General features: G+C 36.7%; 2 protein-coding genes across 6 annotated transcripts; both read right to left on the bottom strand.

Moving 5' to 3' along the window:
- Positions 1-1,078: 1,078 nt before the first annotated feature.
- On the bottom strand, positions 1,079-13,496 carry LOC311284598 (GTPase IMAP family member 9-like). 5 transcript variants are annotated; one of them, XM_084399722.1, is made up of 6 exons: positions 13,465-13,496; positions 10,743-10,824; positions 10,334-10,391; positions 4,736-4,886; positions 4,351-4,405; positions 1,079-4,241 (listed from the first exon to the last, which is right to left on the bottom strand). In XM_084399722.1, exons 4-6 carry the CDS (start codon positions 4,856-4,858, stop codon positions 3,319-3,321), a joined length of 1,101 nt encoding a protein of 366 aa, XP_084255848.1. In that variant the 5' UTR covers positions 4,859-4,886; positions 10,334-10,391; positions 10,743-10,824; positions 13,465-13,496; the 3' UTR covers positions 1,079-3,318. The 5 variants fall into 5 exon arrangements, with proteins under 5 accessions (XP_084255848.1, XP_084255849.1, XP_084255847.1 ...); XM_084399723.1 differs by having other exon boundaries at positions 4,736-4,860; positions 10,743-13,471; XM_084399721.1 differs by lacking the exons at positions 10,743-10,824; positions 13,465-13,496 and having other exon boundaries at positions 10,334-10,713.
- A 1,565-nt stretch (positions 13,497-15,061) lies between these two features.
- LOC311284622 (GTPase IMAP family member 9-like) lies at positions 15,062-25,320 on the bottom strand. The gene is made up of 4 exons (XM_084399773.1): positions 25,180-25,320; positions 17,097-17,221; positions 16,488-16,524; positions 15,062-16,296 (listed from the first exon to the last, which is right to left on the bottom strand). Exons 1-4 carry the CDS (start codon positions 25,196-25,198, stop codon positions 15,458-15,460), a joined length of 1,020 nt encoding a protein of 339 aa, XP_084255899.1. The 5' UTR covers positions 25,199-25,320; the 3' UTR covers positions 15,062-15,457.
- Between the last annotated feature and the right edge of the window lie 982 nt (positions 25,321-26,302).

Raw genomic sequence — 26,302 nt, 5'->3', positions numbered from 1 at the left:
GAACGATAACAAAGTTTTCAATTTCAACTTCGGAGTCAGTAATATAAGAATCTAACCATGTTTCTGAAAAACATAAAACACTTGCCTTGATTTTCCTGGCAAGCTCACGTACCTCCGTGATCTTTGGCAGTAAGCTGCGAATGTTTAAATGAAAACAATGCAAACCCTTCGATGCAAAAACGGATATTTGTTCCTCAGTGAAGACCAAGTTTTTACTTCTCACGGTAGTGGCCTTCGGCATCGATCTTGTAGCCGACACCACAGGTGTCTCCAAACAAACAAAGTGCGTGTCCGCCTCCTCACCTCCCCCGGATAGCAGTCCCGTCAGTGTTGCATGTCCTCCAGTTACCAGAGACTCCGCCGACCGCAGCCGTCCCGTCCTCGTCCCCTCCAGCGCCCGGTGTCCACCAGCGCCTGGCATTGCAGCCCCAGCAGCACACTGCAGCCGCACACTCGTCCGCCTCGGCACCCGGCATCCGCCTGCTCCCGAGTCCACCGCCGCGTTCGCACCAGGCATCTCCCGCTGCGTCTGCTGCAGCTGCCAATGTCCGCTAGCCGCATCGCTAATCACATTGGATGGCACAACATCCAGCAGACCTAAGGACAGCCCGTTCACCAAGTCCACTCTCTCGACAGCAGCAAGTTGCAGGTGACTGATCGCTTCCTCTATTTGTGCCTTCGTTGGCGGATTTCCTCTGAGTGCAGTCTCTGGACCAGGGCATTGATGTATATCGCCAGATAGCAATAAGTAGAGCGAGATTATCAAACCGTTGTTATTTTGGCGTCTGCTCACGGCCCAGGTTTTACGCTTTTGCCCAGTGCACAGAGACTTTGCCCAAACGCAAGTATGAATTACACCCCTTCCAAAGCCGAAATGTTTGTAGCCTGTGCCTGTTGTTTTTAAACTTATACTGATATGGATTTCAACTCCTTGGCATTGGGAGGAAATATTTTTCCTGTTCAGATTAACTCCAGTGCTATCAGTTGGATTTCCATAAAGGCTTAACAATAAAGCATACAATAGAAGAGCTACAAGCACACCTGTCTCACCCACCGCCATATTGGAGCCAAAGTGTGTTTTGCACAGTGGCTGATTGGCACTTTTTTTTTTAAATTGCTCAGTTATTAGCTCATTCAATTCCTTTGTTTGTGTATATGTGAGTGACTTTTTATTTGACTAAATAAAAAAATGCTCTGTTCAATGCTTTCAATGCAATGCTTTTGTGGATGTGTGTGTTTTTGTGTGCGCGAGTGTGAGTGTTTGACACGATGAGAATGTTGTATAGGCTCACCCCTTCATTTATGTGAGTGTATGATCTGCATTGTGTTGGATTTATTTATTTTTATTGGACAAATAAAAAAAAGAATTGCTCTGAATTATAGTATTTCCCATTCATTTCCTATGGGTGGCCACTTTTTTCTTTTTTTAACCGCTGAACATTGTAGAATTGAGTCAAAAGAAATTTGAGCATTCAGGTGGCAAACAAAAAAAAGTCTTGGACCGCTCAGATTAACAATACATTTTTTAAAAATCTAAACAAAAATCATAGTCTGCTGTGAGACTTCAATATAAACACCCACTGCTATGATTGGCTAACATCTTTGCGTATGAAATAAATATTACATGTGTAACTTTCTCGAAAACCTTTAGTGCGTTTACCATTACATCTTTTGAGATTAACTTACCATGAAAAGTGTTGATTATTACATTATATTGGTGCTAAAATGTCATCACTGGTCCTTCCAGACAACGGTACTACGTTTATTTACATTTGCTATTTATGGTTTTGTGTTTCTGTTGACTATGGTGCTGTTTATTAAGTTTAAGATATAATTGTTTGATCTGGGTCATTACCCTATCAAATTAATTCATAACACAGTTTAAGATAACATGATGCGGTTTGTGTTGATTAAAGATAGGTGCACATCATTGCAACGTGTTATGTCTATAGTTTCTATAGGGTGTATTTTTCTTAACCACGCAAAGACAAGATTTAGTTATGGATTTTATTTATTATTTTTCGAATCTGCAATTAATCCAACATGGCCAACAGTCACCCACCATGCTGTCTGCTCACCATATCCTGGTTCTGTTGTTTATATTTCATTTTAGTCTGAGAATTAGGTTTTTTTGGGGTAGGTTATATTCTTTTCTCACTTTACTGTGAATATGTACACCCCCTACTACCGTACTCCACTGGCATTTAATAAATATCCTTTTTGGAGGATGAGCCTATATACCACCTCCCTTGATCTCCATGGGACACGTTATGACAGATAGAATGTATGTTGCTTGTGTCCTGTGAATTTCACATATTCACAAAGTTTGCACACAAAAACTGTATAAAACGTGATTTTAAACGATGTATAAGTTATGTCTTTTGGTCAGATCAGAATTTGCTTAATGCTTTGAAAACAAACAAACAGAAACAAAAGAAGGTCTCTTTCAGCTAGGTATCTTGCCAGCTGCTCACATTCATTGTTTAACTTCCTCAAGTGTGGCCCTCTGAGTTTCTAACTCCAAGCAACACTATAACTGCTAGATATACATGATACCTGGTTAAAGGTATAGCGGAGGATCTTTCCGAATTTTAGATAAGAACCGCCCTCTCCACTTTTTGAAAAAATGCACATGCGCAACACTCTACCTGCTCCCGAGAGGGAACGCCTATTAAACGTGTGCGAGGTTCTCCTCGTGCACGCTCTGTTTACAAGTTGCTGTCGGCATCGCTCATACAAGATTACTTTCCAAAAGAAGATTTGCACTTTTTCTCCATATAGCATGCCAAACTTTACCTGTCGAGTAGAAACTTCGCGACTGAGGCATCAGTGGGAAGCCCAACCTGTGTTTTCAGCGCACGCCATCGTGTGAAACAATCTCCCAAAAACACTCGGTGACCCGGTGAAACGGCGAGCTTCAATGAATGGCTTAGCTCTAGCTCACCACACATAAACACCTGAAAGTGCGCATGCGCAGAAAACGAAAACTAAGGGACGAGCACGTACGACGGCCTTACGTAAACATATCACCAGAATGATTGACACTTAGGTGGACCAATAGTTTACACTACCCACCCGGAAAAAGAAAATCCTCCGCTATACCTTTAACTGAGCAGTGCAATGAAAGTTGTTTTCCTTAATTATATGATAATGTTGAGTTGCAAGAGTAGGTATCATGGCCGTTACAACACAAAACATACTCGGTTTAAGTTCCTGGTTTGGTGTTATTTATTAATTTAAAAGTTTCCAGTCAGTGGAGAGATATAAAAGACTTTCTAAAACAGCTACCAGGTTAATGACAAACGTAGCACTTACAAACTACAAATATATGGGTGGAATGGGTGGATTGTTTTTTTTCATGAAACTTTTTATAAATTCACTGTCAATTGGGACTGAATTAAATAGGCCAAAATATTTTCTGAATTTTTCCTTAAAATAACTGATGATCATCTCTATATATGAAGTGCTTCTCTCAGCCTCCTCTCTTGCCTGCTGCTCATAATCCTCATTCAGCTTTTCCCTTGCTTTTTCATAGTCCTCATCCTTAAATTTAGCCCTCAGAGCTTCTATCTCCCTCCGTCTCTGCTCCTCTCTCTCCTTCAGGATACGTCGTTTCTCTTCCTCAATCGCTCTCTCTACCCTTTCAAGCATCTCACTGGTGTAATGTTGCCCACCATTTCCAGTGACCATTTTATCAATCTGGTCGAGCAACTGAATGACCTGTTCAGGATTTTGTTCTTTATTGTTGAACACGTGGTATCTTCCACTGCAAGTTCTGATGAAACCGAGCAGTTTTGGATTGTCCCGCACAAATGTGTGAATGTTCTTGTCCTCCAGTCGATCTCCATGAGTGAACAGTGCCATGGTGTATGTGGAGGATACCTCACCAAAAACTGCTTGAATGATTTTAACAGCTTCTGCCTCTTCATCTGTGAATCTGCCCAGCTGAATCACAACTAAGAAGACATGTGGACCAGGAGCAGAGAGTGGAATACAGAGTTTAATTCTGTTGACCACCTCATCTGTAGTTAAGCTGGTGTCAAACAGACCCGGAGAGTCAATGACAGATACTTTTCTGCCATTTATTAAAGCATGATACTTTTCACAATGTCCAGTCACAGAGTAGGAGGATATCTCAGATTTAAAAACTTTTTTCCCCAGGATAGTGTTGCCTGTTGCACTTTTCCCCACTCCTGTTTTTCCAACCAGAAGGATCCGGAGCGGATCTCCTATCTGATACACTTTGCATTTAAAAGAATATAAAAAAATTATTCAAATAATTTTTTATATATAAAAAAAAGAAAATCAAGTCATGATGCAACATTTACACAATATTTGGCTGTACTTTACCTGTATCATCCGAATCCTGAACTGAAACATTTTGATGATTTTGTTGCCTAAACATCTGAAATGTATAAATGCAATATCAAATATTTAATTACATTTCCTCATTTAAAATAATGTATTGTCTTTTATCACTGTTCTAATACCAGTGCACCAAGTAATATCTTTCTTGATTGTTTAATTATTTATTAAACTAAATAAATGTTAGTTCAAATTTGTATGAATTTACTGAATTCGTTACTGAATACTGAGTTGGTTGATTAAACAATTTCATTAGAAGTTGTAATAAATAAAAAAGATAGATGAAAACTGACACATTATTTATTTATTTATTTTATTCTTTTAGCCAAAACATTTTTAGAGTGTGTGACTTGAATTTTAAAATACATACCTGCAACGCTATTGCAGCAGAGACAACAATTATGCCAATGACTACAAGGTTGATGAAGGGAGATGAGACCCATGAGTTTGAGGTCTTTGTTGGCTTTGAAGGAGAATTTGCAGTGTCCTCCATAACTAGGCCAATGAGAGAGTATAAAATCCTAAGATAGGAGTAAAACCAAGCATGGGTTTTGGCACAGTGTTTGAAATAAAGAAATGCGAAATGTAACATGTTCCTAGCCCCTCCGCACTGATAGCGTCTTTTGAACACTTTACAACTTTGATATTGTATACTGGTCATTGCAAAATTGTCTTTTGCAAAGTTGCCTATTACACAAATGGTTTGTAAATGTTTCAATTACAAGAAATATGTTGTCTTATTAGTTCACCCAAAAATGATTAATTATCCACCCTCATGTCGGTCCAAACCCATAAGACCTTCGGTCATTTTCAGAACACAAATTAAGATTTTTTTGATGAAATATGAGAGCTTTCTGATTTTTTTGCACACAAAATGTATTCTCGTCACTTCATAACATTAAGGTTGAACCATTTTAGTCACAGGGACTTTAACAATGTCTTTACTACCTTTTGGGTCTTGAAAGTTGCAATGACGTTTGCGGTCTATGGAGTAGTGTTGGGTCCGAGTCCACCTTTGTCGAGTCTGAGTCGAGTCCAAGTCCTTACCAATCAAGAGTCCAGGTCCGAGTCCAAAAGGTGCTGAGTTGGACTTGAGTCCGAGTCCTTAACATACGAGTCGAGTCCGGCCCAGGGTTATTATAGTTTTGCATTTTTCATTAGTTTTTATTTTTATTTCGTTTTGACTTTTTGTTTTCAAATTCAGTTTAGTTTTAATTAGTTTTTAAAGTGGGTTTGCTAGTTTAGTTTAGTTTTTATTTTTTGAAAATGCTTAGTTTTAGTTTAGTTTTTATTAGTTTTAGTGTTAGTTTTAGTCTTTTTTTGTAATTTGGGTTATTTGTCAGGGGCAAGATTCAAAAAGGTCGGAAAAAGTATTGTGTAATAATAACTCAATAAAAACATCATACAATTTTAGAAAAAAAATTCACACCCCATTGAAATTCTTTTACCTCTTACAAAATCCATAGCCTGACTACGTCAGACTTCTTACTTCCGCTCAATTTCATTTCGCTTCTGTACTCAGTCTGAGACAGCGTAATAGCTTTCCGTTTTCCTCCGGCCTGAAAACAGCCGGCCAATCAACGAACAGAGGGTGGGCTGAGAGCCGTGACGTAGACGATGATTGTACCGTGGATGTGTAGATTTACTTCACATAATCTGCAAAAGTCGTTCACAGCCATGTTCACTCCGGTATTTCGCTCGATGGTTTTGTTTTCGCATCATACATGTGTTTACAGTGGAAGTTAGATGCAGCTGAGCATGCTCATAACACGCCATAACCAAACGTTATGTGATTGGCTTACGGGTAACCAATGATTTTAAACTTCAGACAAGCGCCTCCCCGCGAGAAAGAAAACACTTTTCAATTATGCCATGCCAGAGTTTGGTATTACCAGGCTACAAAATCCACACGCCATACCAAAAATCTACACATCTTCTATACAGAATTCACACCCTATACAAATACCACAGCTGTACAATTTTCACACCCTATACAAAATTTACCCTATACAGCCAATAGCCTAGTCATCTGGATTGAAGCAGCAAACATTCAGTGTAAAAGTAAAAAAATGACATAACATTATTTAAAGGTATAGCGGAGGATCTTTCCGAATTTTAGATAAGAACCGCCCTCTCCACTTTTTGAAAAAATGCACATGCGCAACACTCTACCTGCTCCCGAGAGGGAACGCCTATTAAACGTGTGCGAGGTTCTCCTCGTGCACGCTCTGTTTACAAGTTGCTGTCGGCATCACTCATACAAGATTACTTTCCAAAAGAAGATTTGCACTTTTTCTCCAAATAGCATGCCAAACTTTACCTGTCGAGTAGAAACTTCGAAACTGAGGCATCAGTGGGAAGCCCAACCTGTGTTTTCGGCGCACGCCATCGTGTGAAACAATCTCCCAAAAACACTCTGATCTTGTTTCTCTCTTCTGAGGCCTTTCTCTTCTTCTCATACAGTTCGTACAAACTTTTTCTCTTGCGACTCTCAGACATTTTCAAAGGACCCGGTGAAACGGCGAGCTTCAATGAATGGCCTAAACCGTAGCTCTAGCTCACCACACATAAACACCTGAAAGTGCGCATGCGCAGAAAACGAAAACTAAGGGACGAGCACGTACGACGGCCTTACGTAAACATATCACCAGAATGATTGACACTTAGGTGGACCAATAGTTTACATTACCCACCCGGAAAAAGAAAATCCTCCGCTATACCTTTAATATTTGAATCACAGCTTATATAGTGTTTTGACATATTTTAGTTAGTTTTGCCAAACACACATTACAGTTTTAGTTAGTTATCGTTTTTTTGTAATGCCTCGTTTTTATTTTTATTTCAGTTAACGACAATGTTTTTTTCCCACCTAGTTTTCATTTTTTCGTTCGTTTTCGTTAACGATTATAACCTTGGTCCGGCCGAGTCCACAAAGATTTAAATGATTTAAAATTGACCAAGACCAAGAATAAAATTCACAAAGATCCACCCCTCTTAGTTACTGTTTTTACGTCTGGCAAGCCATTTCGCTCTGAATCCACACATCATGTTCTCACAGTGAAAAAAATATTGCGGAGCAAAGAGGACACTGACAATGCGCCAACAGACAAGACAGAGCAGGCTACTTTTGGTATGAAATTCAAACAATAAATACCCTTTTGTGGAGCTTTAATGTATAGCACCTCGGTTCAGGTAACACGTGAACTGATCATCTCTTAGTTATAGCACAAATTAAACATGAATGAACATCAGAACTGTTTTTCAAGTTCAAGTCCACTGACTTTAATCTACTAACTGGTTTGGTTTGTTTGTCGGACAAAAATGGCAGATATCTGCATTATGATTGGTCAGATCACCTGTCAATCAAACTCCTGTGAAAGGTCTCAACACTGAGCTCTTAAATTAATATTTTAACCTTTACAAAAGGATTGCAATGTATACGTTTACCTACAGTCATAAGTTATACTTTTATCTACTTTACATCTTTCAGAATCTACAAGGTCAAGCTCAAGAATGTTAAGAGCCAGGGGTAAACTTGATGGTGATGTGTACATTTTTCTTATTTTCTTTTACATGTTAATATCTTATTTAGCCTCTAAAGGCCAGTACTAAATTAATTAATTAATTTTTAAACAAAATAAGAACAATTCACACCAATCATCCTGCTCAAAAGTTTACACCCTCCGGTGTTATATTAATGGATGTTTCCTTCTTGAGCATCACTGAATGTTTGCAGCGTTTGTAATAGTTGTGTATGAGTCCCTCAGTTGTCACCAGTATGAAAAGATAGATCTCACAATCATAGTCAATGCTAGTAAGGAGTCAAATATTCAGAAGATTGTGCAGGAGCAGGAGGATTTTTCTGAAGGCCATTGGGCAGTTCAACTGTTCTCATGGGACTCATGCACAACCATTACAAAAAACAAAAAAACAAGTTGTGGATTATCCAGGTAATGACACACAATATTAAAAATCAAGTATGTCTTGTGGACTAGGCTATAGGCCTACTTAAATATCTGTTATGTGAAAAAGCTTTTTCTAATTTATGGAGATTCTGCAAGGTGTATGTAAACTTATGACTAAAGTGTAAATGTAACAAAAATCATAACATTATTGGACGCCAAAATGTTTCGTTAGTTATCACGTTCTCATGTTCCTGTTGTAACTATGTCAATCATTGCAATTTCATGACTCACACAGGACTATAATTATCACTCCTTATACTTTACAGTGTGAACGTATCCACTGGTCCTCTAGAAGCATGAAAAACAAAACTATTATCTAGATTGTCAATAGGGCTCCCTTCAAGCCATCACTTACTGTGTTCTGCACTCTTATTTGTGGGATAATCTATGTAGTGGAACTAACATGTACTACATACCAATGTTACATGGTTTAGATCCTGAGTACTGTTTCAGCCCAGAAGGGGGCATTGTTGAGTAGTTCAATAAATGCGAGGCTTGGAAGAGGCCACAGATGTGTGTGTGCTTTTTACTCACGCAATAAACTAGAGAATACGACATAATTCTGAACATTCATTTTGAGCGAATTCTCCGCATGGTGACAAGTTACACAATGCAAGTAGTTTTGTTTTGTTTTGGAATGATACTATATTGTGTCCTCCATTGCCCGGATTCGATTGTACTCAGAACATTTTCAGAGTCTAAAATGTCAGAGTCCATGTCAAGTCCGAGTACAAACTGACCCGAGTGCGTGACAAGTCCGAGTTCATTCAAAATTGGACTCGAGACCGAGTAGGCTCCCTCCACTCTACTATGGAGGGATCAGAAAGCTCTCGAATTTCAGCAAAAATATCTTATTTTGTGTTTTTAAGATGACTTGGTTTATCAAACTGTATCTACACACTAAATCCAATATTAAATCATTTACTCTATGTGCATGTTCTATCCATGCCAGTGTTTCCCATACACTGACATGGATAGATACACTTCCTGACATGGAATGGATAGATACACTTGGATAGATACGACATGGATAGATACACTTGACTGTCTGTTTGCACTGCGCTGCGCAAAGAAAAGTATAACATGCTCTCACACGCTCTCTCTATTTATTTTAGCATTGTTGGGAGGTGTAAAATTTACATATGCGTTTTTTTACAATTTACAAAAACCAGATGCATTTAGACGTGTTCAGTTTTGACTGGAATGCATCTCAGACAACCTCCTGAAGTGGTTTGAGTGATCAGATTTAAATCCATCTCGAATGCGTTTCAGAGGGCATTTACACCTGATCTTTTCACGATCGGATAGCTATCAGATCTGTGAAAACGCAAGTGACCAGGTGTAAACAGGCCCTATATCACAACTAAAAGTGGTTTGAGTCTTCTTTTAAGTTCAGGTAAAAGTCAATGCACAGACTTTTTCTTTGTTCAATTTGCACACTGAATATGGGGTGGCCGTGGCGCTCTTAATTTTGATTGATGCACCAGATTGATGAACTTAACTTTAAAATGTACAACATATTCTTACCCCTATGGGACCGAGGACTATGTGGCTATTATTACCTACCACCAGCTGTTATGGTTATTGTGTAGTATAATCCAAAGATGTGTGATGCAGAGATTGAACCAAGAACAAGAGACTTGAATAAACACAGAGAGTGATACACATTTAACAAACTTTAACACGGAACACAGAACCCTTGGATTCATAAACCATTACTACCATTACATACATAAATAAAGTCATTACCTAGGCCTATATGACTTCAAATAAATATTGTATATATACTATACCAACACTAAATCCAAGGTTTAGGCTACTCTCTATGCATGTTCTATCTATCTTCTTTTTTCTTTCTCCCAATCTCTGTGGTCCGATAAAAACTCGAATTACAGTTAAGTAGCTATTAATACCACCAGCAATACTTTCAGCAAATATGCCTACTTATCATTTTAAAAATACATTATTGTCATTATATGTAAAAGTGGAAGTTAAAAACTCACCTTTGATGTGGAGCTCATAAAGAGTCTGGATGCCCGTGTAGTAATGTTATCCTCGCGCCTGATGAGGGGGAAATAATTGTGTTAAATAATCACAGTACACGGGGATGCTGCTGCTTCAAATGTAATGTCTGCATAAACAGCTCAAACTGTTCAAGCTTAAATTTAATATTAATTCAACACAGACATCAGTAACAACCCATATTAATGATATTAGTTGTGAGAAACACACATTCATTAACTTATTAGCATTACCAACACGCTATTTCCGATACTGCAATGTCGTCTTCGTCTGACCGAACTTTCAAAACTCTGTTCACAAACTCCTTCACGCTATAAACAATGACATTCCCACTTCACTCTTTTCAACATGTCACCAATACATTCAACATCAGATGTATACATTTCTTACCTGATGAGGAGAAAATAATTGTGTTAAATAATCACAGAACACGGGAATGCTGCTGCTTTCTCAGAGTCTCTGTGCCCTTTGACTGCGGTTGTGCAGTTGGTTAATATTGGAACGATCAGGGAAAAAAGGGAAAAGCAATCAGGTGATCAGCTGCTCCAATAAACTGGGCCAGAAAAAAATCGATCATCATACAATTGGAAGAGTAATGCATACTATAAAGTACATTCAAGAGTAATGCATTCAAAATACACTCATTTTTTTGTCACATTAATTTAATACACTATGTTCAAGCTTATTTATGTTACACTCTACTTGGTTCAAACTTATTTCTGTACCCACCACACCTGCTAGCCTACAAAGGGTGTGAAAGCGCTCTTAGAGTAAATAGCACATAGGCTATTACTATTTGTAGCTACTTTTCATTAGGGAGAGTTTTGTTTACATAGGTTGCCAGCCCTCTTTTCAAATAATGATCCACTAACTTGGTAAATGTGTTTGCTTCTTCATCATCACCCAACTGAAGAAAAGTAATTCAATCAAAACATATTAGGAAAATAGCAGTAAATTTAATATAGATATTAAAATATCATGCGTTTTACCCTCTCTTTTTGCATTCTTAAGACTTTAGCTTTCCTTCATAGGCGTAAATCGCAGGAAAATATCATTAAAAAAACACATTGTATATTGTAAACAATATAATGATATATTTAAAAAATAATTGTCTTCGTAGTTAAATTTTACAAACGCAAATAGGGCAAAAAGTGCTTTTTAAGTTTAGAAACATTTTGAGTCCTCCCTCTCTTGCCTCACAGTGGTTTGGTCCACCGCGCACCTCACCAACACAAGTCCGATGGGAGAGAATTAAGTTCTTCAGCAGTTGTGGAACTCCAGTAAGTAGGCTGTTAAAGGCCCCTTGAAATCAAAATTTAAGTTCTATAGGTTTTAGTATGAATATGTTAGCCTTAAGGTTATGAATAAGCTGGTGTGTTCCAAAACAATGACAAAATTCGCATTTAGGAGATAAGTTATAAGCATTCAAAACCAACAGTCTCTCACTTCTGCTAAAATGATTTTTATGCTTCTGTCCAATCAAATGCTCTCTAGAATCTAAAAAATCCTGCCCCCTATGCTATAAATATCACCTGGCCAAAGCGAACTTGACACATCAGGAAGCAATATGAGTTTGAGATGAGTGTTCGGTTGCTCAAACGCTCGAGTTTTATTCTGTTTCCAACTGTACGTTGGTTAAGAATGAAACGGCTAGAATTTATTCACACCTCTACTATTGAATCCAACTTATCTTCCAAGGTGCTGTCAAGTACGAATTGCAGTCTGTGAGGTAAACTAAATGCTATTGGATATTTGAAAAGGGGGAGGGGCCATTCAATATGTCCCACCTTAGCTTCAGTGGGCCTTTAAGGCTATTTTATTCACTTTAAACAGCAGATGAATTTATTCTTTTTTCTTTAATACAGATGATGCTGAGTTATTAATAAATGAGTCATAACAAAAAAATTAATCCGATATTTTAGTGATTATTGTTTGGTAGCTTGTAACCAAACAAGTCACCCACTACAACTAACATGGTGATAAGCCTTTGTATTATTGTAGATACCGCTGTGCTGGGTTTTGCTCACTATGATGTTAAGTGGCAGTCTGGCAGATCAGTGGGGCTTGCTGCAGTTGGATATCTAAGTAATAGGCTAGGTCGATTTTCAGATAATGTGACACCCTCAGGCATTTTTGAGTAAAAGTTGGCAAACAGAATTTTCTAGCCAAGCTGTGTCTCTTATGTGAAACTCAGTAAAGCGTAAACTCCAAGATGACCTCTAAAATGTCAGGAAATTCCATATTTTAAAACTTTACATCATACGTGACATAAATTAACAAGTAGGCTATAGAAAGTTTATTTAGGTGGGAATTAAGATACTTGTATGTGACAATGATAATTGCATTATTTCTCATTGTAGTCATTAACATATCTGTTTTTATCCTTATATTTCAAAAGGACAAACAGAATATCTAAAATCCGAGAGTCATTTGTTTGGAGTCACATGTCTTTGGATCAAAATGTGTGAATTGAGTTCAGAGTTATCCAAGAGGTTTTTTATTCTACTTTCTACTTTCTGTTACTTTCTGCAGTTATTTCCACACGTCGTATTTTTTTATCAGAATTAATTTCTATATCCAAAGAGCGACATGAACCGTCACAAAATATTTCCAGTTGTGGAATTGTACCCATGAAGTTGGTCAGATTATAAGATCACCATTATTGAAGCTGTGTGTAGTTTGAAGCCTGACCGGTCAATGTCATTTGCATTATATGCCAAGAATCCAAGAAAGATAAGCTATACAATGCAACAGAACAGGGCCTTTTGACACTAAAAGCAGCTGCACAAAGTAGAGGAAAGCTTCACGATGCTCAACACAGAGAAGCAATTGACAGAGTGCTTCTTGTCCAGAACACAGAACAGCACGTGGTCTGACACCGCTTGTGCTATGCGTCTTTTACTAGTAAAAGCCACATTTCCAGGCTGCAACCAAAGTCCAGTGAAAAATCTGCAGCTGTGGATAAAGGTGCTGGTCCAAGCAATCCACCAACATTGATACATTAATTCAGCTTTCCTGTAGCTCAAACAGTAGAGCACTGGCACTTGCAATGCCAAGGTCATGGATTCGATTCCCAGGGAAAGCAAGAACTGATAAGAATGTAAATGTTTACCTTGAAATCCAATGTAAGTCGCTTTGGATAAAAGCATCTGCCAAATGCATAAAAATGTTAAATTATGTATTATTAACAAAGTTCGGGAGGAGCACATTCAGATAATTAACATAAGTGGAGAGCATTCAGCAATCAATGGTAAGAGGTATATCTACATTTAGCAGTCTCACCTCAATCCATTGACAGGTGGGCCCCAACTGGGCTACATGCACAAGACCCATCTTGGTCCCAGCTTTAGTTTTTTAGTGGGTACTACAAGGTCACTACATGGGCTGAAATACGGGCTGTAAGTGGGTTTTTCCACGGGTTCCATGTTGGCCCCAGCAACTTACTCATTTAGGTTTTATGCTTATGCAAGGCTTTAGGTGGGACCCAACTAGGAATCATATGCATGTGGCCCAACTAGGGATCATCTGGGTTCCATCTAAATGAGTAGCAACACCACACAAACAAGTTTTAAAGCATTAGAGCACACAGTGAGATTGAAATCTTTTCAAATTGATTGAAATTCATATTATGCTATATTCTGAAATATTTAAAGAAGCAGATTTATGTAAGTGTAAGACATATGTAAGTGTGAACTCGTGAAATGTTAAACATTGACTAGGAGTTCTGTTGTGACCATGAACTGGAATGCCTGCATGCTCTGCCAAGAAGTGAACTCAAAGGTTAGACTTTCCATGGTCTCAACAATGAACATGAGTGATCGAATATTGGCAGCCTCAAAATATGACCAGATCCTTTCAGTCCATCTTGCTAGCGTTAGTGACCTCATTGCAGCAGAAGGAAGGTATCATACTCCGTGCTATATGAAATTCCTCCGGAATATGGAGAAAATTCCTCATCATCAAATTTAGCCATGGAATGGCTTTTGGATGAATTGACGTGTGCAGCAAAAGACGCAAACGTCTATGAACTTTCTGAGGTTTGGAACAGATACTGTGCTTTGGCAGAAACTGGCAAGGTAACCATCCACCCATCTTACCTAAGCAGAAGGTCGACCTTCAGAGAGAAACTTGAACAACGGCTAAAGAATTCATATGACTTCATCAACCTAGAGTGGGAAATACTGCTTGTTCCAGTTGAATTTGGACATGTCCCTTTGACAACCCTGCTATCAGAACCTAAAGAACCTTCACTGATACCAAAATGCACGGCCCCTGAATGGTTCATGGAATTGATCCACGTTGCATTAAAACTGAGAAGTGACATACTTGCACAACCAGCATACAAAGGTTTTCTAGTAAGCGAAGAGGAAATGATATCATGCGTTCCAAAGAGCCTCTTCATGTTCCTTCGCTTAATGTTTGGTGGAGAGGGTCTCTTAGGAGTGGATCATGATTTTAGGCAGAGTTTACTGTGTTAATTTCCTTTATCTGTTCAGAGCTAATGTTAGTGGTGTGACACATTACCGTGATATGTGTTGGTAATTTGTTAATTTGTCTCAATTCTTAATATTTACAACCAATCTTTCTGGGAATATCTTTTGCATGAATAAGCCAAAAGAAAATTTAGTTCAGTGAAATTTCAGTCCTTAAACTTGTTTACATGGACATGTAAATGTTGAAAAGTAATAAACACTCTATTTCTAATAAACTCTAATAAACAACTATTTCTTGAAGGGAAACATTCTTTGCATAACAATATCATACAGCAATAGCTAAACATAAGTTCAAGAGGTTTATACTGTATAAATATGCAGTGGATAAACAATCTCACAATGCATCTTTCTCGCATATACGAAAACAGAAGAGAGATCTCAAGAAGCCACAATTTATATGCAACACATATGCTTCATTTATAAGCAAGTTTATAACAGAGACATATTTATCAAACATTTAACATTCAACTTCATATTTCCATCCTTTCATATTATTAAACTTTCATTTGTTCTATCACCAGAATACAAACTTTAAATGGTTATGTTTTAAATGCCTACTATTAAAGTAGCAACAGGTGGTCATTTTTCCGTGTTGGTCATTTCGAAAGGTGATCAAAAGAAGAACTTGCTTAATGCTTTAATCAAAGAAGTAACCACATTGATTATGAATGGAAGGTCTATCTCAGCTTGGTATCTTGCACGCTGCTCATATTCTCTGTTTAACTTTTTTAATGCTTTTTCATAGGCCTCGTCCTCAAGTTTAGCCCTCAGAGCTTCTATCTCCCTTCGTCTCTGCTCCTCTCTCTCCTTCAGGATACGTTGTTTCTCTTTCTCAATCGCTCTCTCTACCCTTTCAAGCATCTCACTGGTGTAATGCTGTCCACCATTTCCAGTGACCATTTTATCAATCTGGTCAAGCAACTGAATGACCTGTTCAGGATTTTGTTCTTTATTGTTGAACACGTGGTATCTTCCACTGCAAGTTTTGATGAAACCGAGCAGTTTTGTACTGTTCCGCACAAATGTGTGAATGTTCTTGCCCTCCAATCGATCTCCATGAGTGAACAGTGCCATGGTGTATGTAGAGGCTTCCTCACCAAAAACTGCTTGAATGATTTTAACAGCTTCTACCTCTTCATCTGTGAATCTGCCCAGCTGAATCACAACTAAGAAGACATGTGGACCAGGAGCAGAGAGTGGAATACAGAGTTTAATTCTGTTGACCACCTCAGCTGTAGTTAAGCTGGTGTCAAACAGACCCGGAGAGTCAATGACAGATACTTTTCTGCCATTTATAGTTGTATGATACTTTTCACAATGTCCAGTCACAGAGGAGGAGGATATCTCAGATTTAAAAAGCTTTTGTCCCAGGATAGTGTTGCCTGTTGCACTTTTCCCCACTCCTGTTTTTCCAACCAGAAGAATCCGAAGTGGTTCACCTGTCTGATACTCTGAACATTAACAAGAATGATAGCATTTTTTCAAACTCTTGCTAATATCTAAAAAAATTACAAACATTTATTTAAAAGAACATTGAAATACACCAAGGCCTATATTAAACCTTTTTAATACTATTCATCATCCTGAGAGGGCTTATGTTTAAATATATTAATGTATATCAAAAATATAATAAATACCTTACCTATATCATCAAAATCTTGTTTTTGTTGCTTGGAGGTCTAGAAGGGATGTATATAATATTATACATTTATGACATTTGGCCATTTGTACACAGTGTTGGGGAAAGTTACTACAAAAATGAATGTGTTACAATATTGCATTACTCCCTAAAAAAGATTGCGTAGAATGCAGTAGGTTACTTTTGCGTTACTTGTTCTCCCTGGGCTCCCTGGGTTTGCTTGTTTGTTTTTTTAATAACAAAAAATCAAATAAAGTTCTATTTTGGCAAATGTAAAGACACTTTCACACCATAAGTCTCAGGCAAGGAAATGCAAATTAACGCCAGTACAGTAGAGGGCGCAGCCCAAAATAACCTTGTTTCAACTCACTCCTGTTTTCTCTCAACATGGGGACAGGAGAGGTGTCAGTCAATAAATAGGAAAACAAAGTAACTTACGTTACTTATTTGAAGTAACTCAAGATATTTTATTGTAAATTTATTACTTGAAAAAAATTATCTGATTACTTAACTCATGTTACTTGTAATGCGTTACTTCCCCCAACAATGCTTATACATGTTAAAAAGATAATCAGCTAAAAAAAAAGAGACAAAATATACATTTAAGCATACCTGACTCCCTATTGCAATAGCAATAACTGCAACAATCATAGAAACCACCAGTGGTGTGGAGAAAGATGAGATCCAAGACTTTGAGGTCGTCGTTGTTGATGGTCCATGAGAAATATCCTGCACAGCTATAAAGAAAGTTGTTGTTCTTACTGTACATACAAAATGTGAAAATGATAAAAGATGAATATGATATTTTATCATTATTATATGTATGATAATCATGAACAAGGCTATTCTACGGTGACTGGGAGGGGACATGTTTGGTTCATTTAGCATTTAGTAACGTTTTTTTTTCCATCAATATTTTTCGATAAAAAACTTCAATAACAAATATGTTAAAAGCATAATTCTGTTTAAGAATGAATTATGACATGACATGCTTGTAATAAAAAAAAACATTATTCCTTATTGCTTAATAACAATTAACAATGTCGCAAAACAAAAAACAAGCACTGTGATCAACAAGTTTATGATACTTACACATTTTGTCCATCAAGATAATTTTCAAAGATGAACACATATTTTATGAATTTTGAAGCCTAAATACAGTTGCCAAATATAAAAAGCAAAAGGTAGGCTAAAAACAAACTACACCACAATCCTAAGACTTCAACGTCACCACCACTAAGCTTCCGACGGACATCTCTTTCAGAATTTCCCAGAACGTTTGAGTTAGAATAGTTTATAAGAGCGAAATTCTAAGCATAGCGAGGCTGTAAAAGCAGGCTGAGTTGACCTGTTTGGCTGATGACGTTTAATCTAGACAGACTCTGTACTAGTCCCATTTAAAGGGACAGTTCACCCAAAAATGAAAATTCTGTCATCATTTACTCACCCTCAAGTTGTTCCAAACCTGTATGAATTTCTTTCTTCTGTTGAACACAAAAGAAGATATTCTGATGAATGTCAGGAAACCAAGCAGTTGATGGACCCCATTGAAAATTTTTTTTTTCCTACTATGGAAGTCAATGGGGACCAGAAACTGTTTAGTTACCAATCTTATTCAAAATATCTTCTTTTGTGTTTAACTGAGGAAAGAAATTCATACAGGTTTGGAACAACTTGAGGGTGAGTAAATGATGACAGAATTTTCATTTTTGGGTGAACTATCCCTTGTTAGCAACCACCTTTTTCATACACGTAACAGCTTAAAAATTCACGACTGGGGTAATACTGATGTGTTTTATAAAATCTTAAAGTATCTTGAGCTTGTGTTCTCCACAGACCTTATTTCAACCATTAACCAAAACTCATTGACTTCTGGACGATGGAACCGGAAGTGCTAGAATGCTAACTAATTTCTGCATTTGGGCCAACAAATTTATGTCATACCCACCTGAACCACTCTAAAGGCCTACTGCGTTCACGCCTTGTCGTAATTACAGTTGGCGCTTGAGTTGACAACACGTGATGTTCTATTCGGAGCTGTTCACGTCCTCGGACTGAGAATAATGCGTTTCTATGGTGACAGTGACACTATCAATACCTAAATTAATCTGCAGCTATCAGGTGGTACAGCAGTCACGTGGTACAAGTAGGAGCTCTTAGAAAAGTCCCATCTTACAAGCTGTAATTACGAGCTCCACAAAGACGTGAGCGCTTTTTACAAGTTGAAACCTCGAAATTACGGTTATTTTCAACATGGCGTGAACGCACCTAGCGTGAAGTAAGGCGTGAAGGCCTACTATGATATTAGACTACACAGCCTATAATAAAAGATAATGAATTTCAAACCTGAATCAAACATATTTTTATTCAAAGATCAACAGTCTGTCATTAGTCTTTAGTCTGCCACAAAAAACAACAACATTAAAATCATGAACTCAAATGTCATTGTGAAAAAAAACAAAAAACAATGACTGTTGTAACAGTGCGTAAATCAGACCTTTCAGGCTATAGCCTAACGCTAACAAGCCTTATGCTAAAAATATTATTACAACTAAATTGTCGGTCATTAAATAAGAAAACTAAATAATTGTGTGGATGATTTGCTTTATGTAACCCGACATCACACATTAGGCCGAAGTATTTTTTGGCACACAGTGCCGCGACCAATCAATCACTCCTTAACGACTGGCTGCCTGCACATTCACTGTCCTCGCGGGCTGCTGCAACTTGCACTCTCTTATCAATGCATATAAATTCGCGCCTACGGTATCTTTGTAGAACTTCAAAAAAGGAAAAAAAGATGCTGCAGCCAATGAGCAGCCGGCGGGGGCTGGCTGTAGGACGACTCAACCTCCACGAACAGTTTTTAATGTTTTATCAGACAATAACTACTCAAGATTTTGCTTTAGTATAATTTTTGGGACAATTAGGGCCGGATTCGGGTTTCGGGACAACAGCTTAGATTTCGGGACTGTCCCGAATTTTTCGGGATGTCTGGTCACCCTAATTTTACCGCATTTAATACTTGTAGCTAAGCTGACTGCTTTTAAACAGTTGTAGTTTATTGTATTTGTAGTTTATTGTATTTGTTATCATTTTCGTTTGAGTTTTTTAATAGGCTATTTTATATTTAATAAATGTAATATTTATATTGTGTTGCACTGCGTGAGGCAAATGGTGGTCACACCAGATACTGACTGGTTTTCAGACCCCCTCGGACCCCCCCATTTTATTTATTTATTTATAAGTTTATTTGTATAGGGACAGTACAAAAAAACATGATCCCAGTCAAAACTGGAAAATATGTATTGCACATAGAGAGTATAGCAAAAGCTAATTTGCATCTCAGGTCCCTAGAAAGGCTTTTCTAAACAAAATAAAAAATCAAAACAAAAAAACAAAACTACTACTCATAGAATAAAACTACCACAATATGTTACTTATAGACATTCAAATACCTACCTAAATTATACATATTAAAACGGAGCTATCGACTCTAACATTAAAAAAGAACGTTTACATTACAGTATACTATTACATACAAAAAAAACTACATTTAAATATGCGCGCAGTTCTGGTTTATTTTAAACCACCGCTTTACCTTTAATGTAAAGGACTTCATTTCACGTATTGCCTTAAACTCATTCGGCAACAGGTTCCAGAGTTTGGAGCCCTCAACAGAAAAGGCTCTTTGCCCTTGTGTAGTTCTACGAAAATTAATCCTACAATTCCCACCTGCCGAACTCCTAGTGATTCTATTTATATCATCCTGTCTCTTTATCAAATTACATAGAACAGATGGTGCCTTATTGTGTAAACATTTAAAAATCAATTTTATATATAACAAATTTTTTAAATTTGTAAAACTTAACATATTAAATTTTTTTAAAACGTTGCAGTGATGCCATCGATTTGGCTTTTTATCAATTATTTTCAGAGCTCGATTATATAACATTTCAATTTTTTTAATTAAGGAATCACTTGTTTGAGTCCAAACTGTAATACAATATGAAATGCGGGACAAAATCATTGCATGCAAAAAAAGATGTGCTGCCTCAATTGAGATATATTGTCTAATAAGTCTGAAACAATTTAGGTTAATCCTTACCATTTTTGAGAGCTTTTTTATATGTTTATCAAATTTAAGTTGTGAGTCTAAAACAACACCTAAAAAATTAAACTCATCTACCTCCTCTATTTCTTTATTATTTACTCGAATTATTACTTTATCTTTTTGCTTTCTATTAGAAAAGCACATAAAGACAGTTTTCTTAACATTCAGAGTAAGATGATTTTCCTGGAGCCATATAGATATCCTTTCCATTTGTTCATTTAAAACTGCAGCAACCTTGGCAGATGACTTAGCCGATGTATAAATGACTGTGTCATCAGCATAAAGCTGACATTCAACATCTGGACAACAACATGGTAGATCATTTATAAACAAACTGAAAAGCAAGGGGCCTAAGATTGAGCCTTGTGGTAAGCCCATTTTGTTTCTCATAAGCATTGATTTTGTATCCTCAATTTTAACACACTGATCTCTTAGATTTAAATAAGAGGTAAACCACTCAATTGAACGTTTACTTAAATTAAATGCACTCAATTTAGATAAAAGAATAGTGTGATTAACTGTATCGAAAGCCTTTTTTAGGTCAATGAATACTGCTCCCATCACATGTCCCTGATCCAAAGAATGTCTAGCTTTTTCCAAGAAATAACATATAGCTGTTTCTGTGGAATGCAGAGCTCTAAAACCAAATTGATGTTTATGTAGGAAGTTATTACTCTCTAGATAGTGTATTAATTGTTCAGCTACAACCTTCTCCAAAACCTTTGACATAACTGGCAAGATAGATATTGGTCGATAATTTGAAATCAGGCTTGGATCCCCAGATTTAAAGAGCGGTGTAACTACAGCCTTTTTCCAAGTGTTAGGGAAAACACAATCTCTAATTGATACATTTGTCAAATGAGTTAACGGAGCTATCATCACGGAGCTATATTTTTTTATCAAATTAATATCTAAATTGTAAACATCTTTTGCTGTTGAATTTGGTAGAAGCTTTACAATTTCAGTTATTCTATGTTCTTCAATCTCCTTAATAAAAAATGAATTTGGTAGCTCATCCTCCACCTTATTATTTAATGATATTGGTTTAAAATTTTGAGCCAATTCATCTACTGAACTTATAAAATATGTATTAAACTCATATGCTAATGAACCTTTATCATCAATTACTTTTCCATCTATTTGTAGCTCTTTGATTGGTTGCTGCTTTTGAGTTTTATTTGTTAAGTTATTTAATTGTTTCCATAGTGTTGTACTTTGACCTTTGGCACTCTCTATTATTTGAGTATAATGTGATATTTTTGACTTCCGTAATTCTTGTACTACTTTGTTTCGGAGACCTTTATAGATTAAATTATCTGTATTTAATTTAGAAGATAATGCCGTTTTTAAAGCTTGGTCTCTTTTTTTCATAAGATTACGAATATCACTGTTTAACCATGGTAATGATACAATTTTCCTTGAGCATTTCATAGGGATATAATATTTGTTTACCAAATTAGTTACAATTTCAGTTAAGGAAGTGCAACACAAGTTTCCCTCATTTATCTGTAATATATTATCCCAATCAGCGTTATTGATCTCTATTTCAAATTGACCTACTTTAGATTTCGGTATCCCAAACTTAATTCTATCTGGTCTCTGGTTTTTGAATTGCTTTAATCGTTGTTTAGTTAATTTCCTTACTGTTAATATCATATTATGATCTGATAAACCTGTCAGTAGATTATAATTTTTTATAATACGCTCTTCCCTATTAGTAAAAATAAGATCTATCAAAGTCTTACTAGTTCTAGTCACTCTTGTCGGCTTTTTTATCAACTGATCATAATTAAATTTGGACATCATTATTTTTAACTTTTGTCTTCGACTTTTATCTGCCCAATTTATATTAAAATCACCATAAAATATTGTTTCAGTAGAATTATCAAACATTTCCAATAGTTCCTTCATATCATCATAAAAAGAAAGAGTGTGTGATGGAGGATTATATAAAACAACAATATTAAATTGCATTCGAGGAGAAAGTATCACTTTTAAGGCTAAACATTCAATTTCTGTATTTAGATCAACTCTTATACATTTAAACGTTTCTCTAATATAGATCAACACCCCACCACCCTTACCAGATGATCCATACAGTAAAACTGCACATTTTAGAGTGGCCTTTTATTGTGGCCAGCCTAAGGCACACCTGTGCAATAATCATGCTGTCTAATCAGCATCTTGATATGCCACACCTGTGAGGTGGATGGATTATCTCGGCAAAGGAGAAGTGCTCACTAACACAGATTTAAACAGATTTGTGAACGATATTTGAGAGAAATAGGCCTTTTGTGTACATAGAAAAAGTCTTAGATCTTTGAGTTCAGCTCATGAAAAATGGGGGCAAAAACAAAAGTGTTGCGTTTCTAATTTTGTTAAGTGTAAATATATTAATATGTGCATAATTAATATTTGTTTATATAAAAAATTTTAACAGCCCAAACATACATACAGGCCTATAGAATGGTGCGTAAAACAAAGTTAATAAGGAAAAAAAACTATACATAATTAATCAGCTCCATTGCAGATTCCAAGTGATCAAGGGCATAGTTCGTTACATTGGAACACATTTCAAGGGTTCCGCCAGTAGTGGGCACTTGTGCAATGTAAGCAATGACATACATCTGAGTGAATGAGACGGAGGGAAGTTAGTGAGGGAAGAGCATTAAAAAATTGGCCTTAACTCCACTTTTAGACATAGCCTACACTGGCAAACTTCCCTAAGCACTTCCCCTCGGGGGAATCCCCACCGCCATTTTGAAGTGAGTTCAACTTCGTCAAGTGGACAAGGGAAGTTTATTTGGACAGACCCTCGACCCCTCAATTTTAACCGAGGGAGCAAGTCTACTCAACATACACACTTCAGGCAGATCCATAGACCACAATGCACCATGATTGTGACGTCACAGCAGGTCATGCTTAATTTCCCCCCACACACGCTAGAGTATTGGTGCGTTCAAGTCACCTGGGAAGTTCATATTTACAAGTTGAGAAGTCGTGTTTACAACGTCAGGTACGTTCAAGTCACTTTCGTTGGAGCAAGATGGTGGTGTACCTTCTCTTAATTACAAGGTTTTTAAACTCTACTTCTAGTAAATGAAAAATAAAGAATGTGCATCAGGTGTTTTTTGCTTTAACGTTTTTTTATGCTTTTTTAGCCACTATAAACTTTATTGTTACACATTATATTGTTACTTTATATTACAATGTCATATTTTGTGCAGGGAATTATCTTATTTTGTTGTAATAAAAAGCCTGACAATGTGGCTGCTAAATACCTATAAATATTGTGGTATTCCGCCCATGTTTTACACTGACACGCCCCCAACTCGTAAAGATCAGGGCATAAAGAAAATCCAGAGCTTCCCACATGTATTTACGACTTTGTGGTGGTGTTCACGTGTGTTCAACTCATATATATACGATTATGGCAAGCAGGACGAGGCAGAGGGCCGTGAGAGAGTGGTGCACCGGTCTCGTATCTCTCACAGAGGAGTGGAAGCAAAAAAGGAGGAGCAACGACAATGAAGAACGAGATAGGCCAGGACTGGATTATTTTATTTTATGTTTGTTTTATTTTATGATGCTATGTTAAAAAATACCTTAAATTTCACTAATTAACTTTAGCTTTTTGTCTCAATGAGCATAGAATTCTGAAAATATTAACTGTTTTACTATAATATTATAGTATTATTTATTTATTGTCACGTTTTGGGTTTGTTCTTGTCATGTTTCTGTGTCATGTCTTGTTTCCATGTCTGTCATGTGATTCCCTGTTTGTCATGTGATCCTGCCATGTCTTGTCATTGGTTTATTGTCTGATCATTGTTCACAGGTGTCCCTTGTTTTATCATTAGTCTGTGTATTTAAGCCCTCATGTTTGCCATGTGTCTTTGTCAAGTATTGTTTCCTGTAGTCTGCTGTTGTGCAACGTTCATGGTCATGCTTTGGTTTCTGTTTTCATGCCACGCCATGTTTTTGTTTCATGTTTTGTTTTAGTTATACTAAACTGCACATGGGTTCTCATCTCTCAACTTGCCTCCAGTGGACCTTTATTACATTTATACAGTAATATTATTGTATTATTTATTTATTTAGTCATTTATCAAATAACAGTTATTGAGTTTTGTTTGTTTATGTGTAGAACATAGGCCTACATTGATTCAGTGTGCAGGTGTTACAGATGCTATTCAATCTCTCCATATTTCAGTGTCTGACAGGAAGAACTGAGCAATTTGCAATGCAACAAACTTTTATTAAACATGTATTTATTGTACAAAACTGCAACTTGAAAATTGTATTAGAAGTAACAAAACAAGCACATAACAAGCACATTCAAACCTCCTTGATATGAATTACATCAAATATTTCTATTTATGAGGCTTGTTTTTACATGAAGTGGACTAATTTAGGTAATAGTGGAGAAGGGTGGAACACATCCCTCTATCTCTTTAAAATCACGCAAAACACTTGATTCTCATTAAACAACTTTAATCAGATGATTTTTTGTATTCATTTTCTAATATTAAGTTAGTGTAAAACTTTCTCTTTAATGGACACAAAAATGAAGTTACTTACTTTTAAATGTAGAGCACATCGTGATGGTAGATAGGTTTCGTTTTTCTTTCCTGTCAAAAGGACAGTTTCGTTTATTCAAAACTTGCTCTTGCTTCACCGGAAGGTTTAGTGTAGACCACCATCTACAGGAGACAAGACGCCACTGTAAAATCAGTCAAGCAGCTGCTCTCTCGCTCACTGCAGAGATGATGGGTGGAGCTTCAGTTACACCCTGAAATCAGAATGTTAACTATGATTGTTGTCTTTGGTAATAGTTGTCCCTAAGTATTTTACAGATGTTTTAATCAGGATATTACATAAAGAGTTCAATTCGCAATTCGTTTATATTTAAATGTAAACCGGATGCTTTGGAGAAGAAATTAATTAATTGAATCAATTTGATGTCTATCCTTTAAAAAGAGGTTTGTGTCATCGGCCAAATGACTAATACCAATTTGTCTTCCAATCCAAACACATTGAGCTTATCAAGCTATTGTCTATAAAATAGCAAGCATTTCTACATCCAAGATGAATAGGAAAGGGGAAATGGGACAGGCTTGCCAAATTCCTTGTGACATGAAATCTCTGGGATGTCCCATTAGAGTAATATTGAGCTATTAATATCTTTATATTTTTTAAAAGAGATAAAGTTATTACTAAAACCATATTTTTCAAAAGAGCTGTATATGAAACTGTATTCAATTTTGTCAAACGCTTTCATAAAGTCAAACAATAGATTATAGCATCATCCTCAATCCATTTATGAGAATGTAAAAGAACTAGTCTGATATTATTATAAATTTATCTGCCTTTCATGAAACCAGGTTGTGATTCACTAATTAGCCTATTTGATCTAAACATTCCTTAAGTCTGTTGCAAGTATATGAACTAAAATCTATAATCGCAATTAAGTAGAGTGATGGGGCGAAGGTTGTTTTTGTTGAGCGTCTTTACCTAGCTTGGGTATAAGAGTAATCAGTCCTTGCTTCATATAGTCGAAGTTAGTGAATTTTTTTCTGAACTCATTCGAGAAAGGCTTGAAACATGAACTCCCTCAAATCAAGTCTCTAAATTTGTGGTTTACCAGCCGTATGCTGGTGTGAATTATAAAAAAAACATGGCAGTCTGATGCAGAGAAAGATGA

This window comes from Rutilus rutilus, assembly GCF_951802725.1.
Source record: "Rutilus rutilus genome assembly, chromosome: 2".
In the NCBI taxonomy this organism is placed as follows: Eukaryota; Metazoa; Chordata; class Actinopteri; order Cypriniformes; family Leuciscidae; genus Rutilus; species Rutilus rutilus.
The sequence above is the reverse complement of the archived record's forward strand: the minus strand, read 5'-3'. Positions and strand labels throughout refer to the sequence as shown.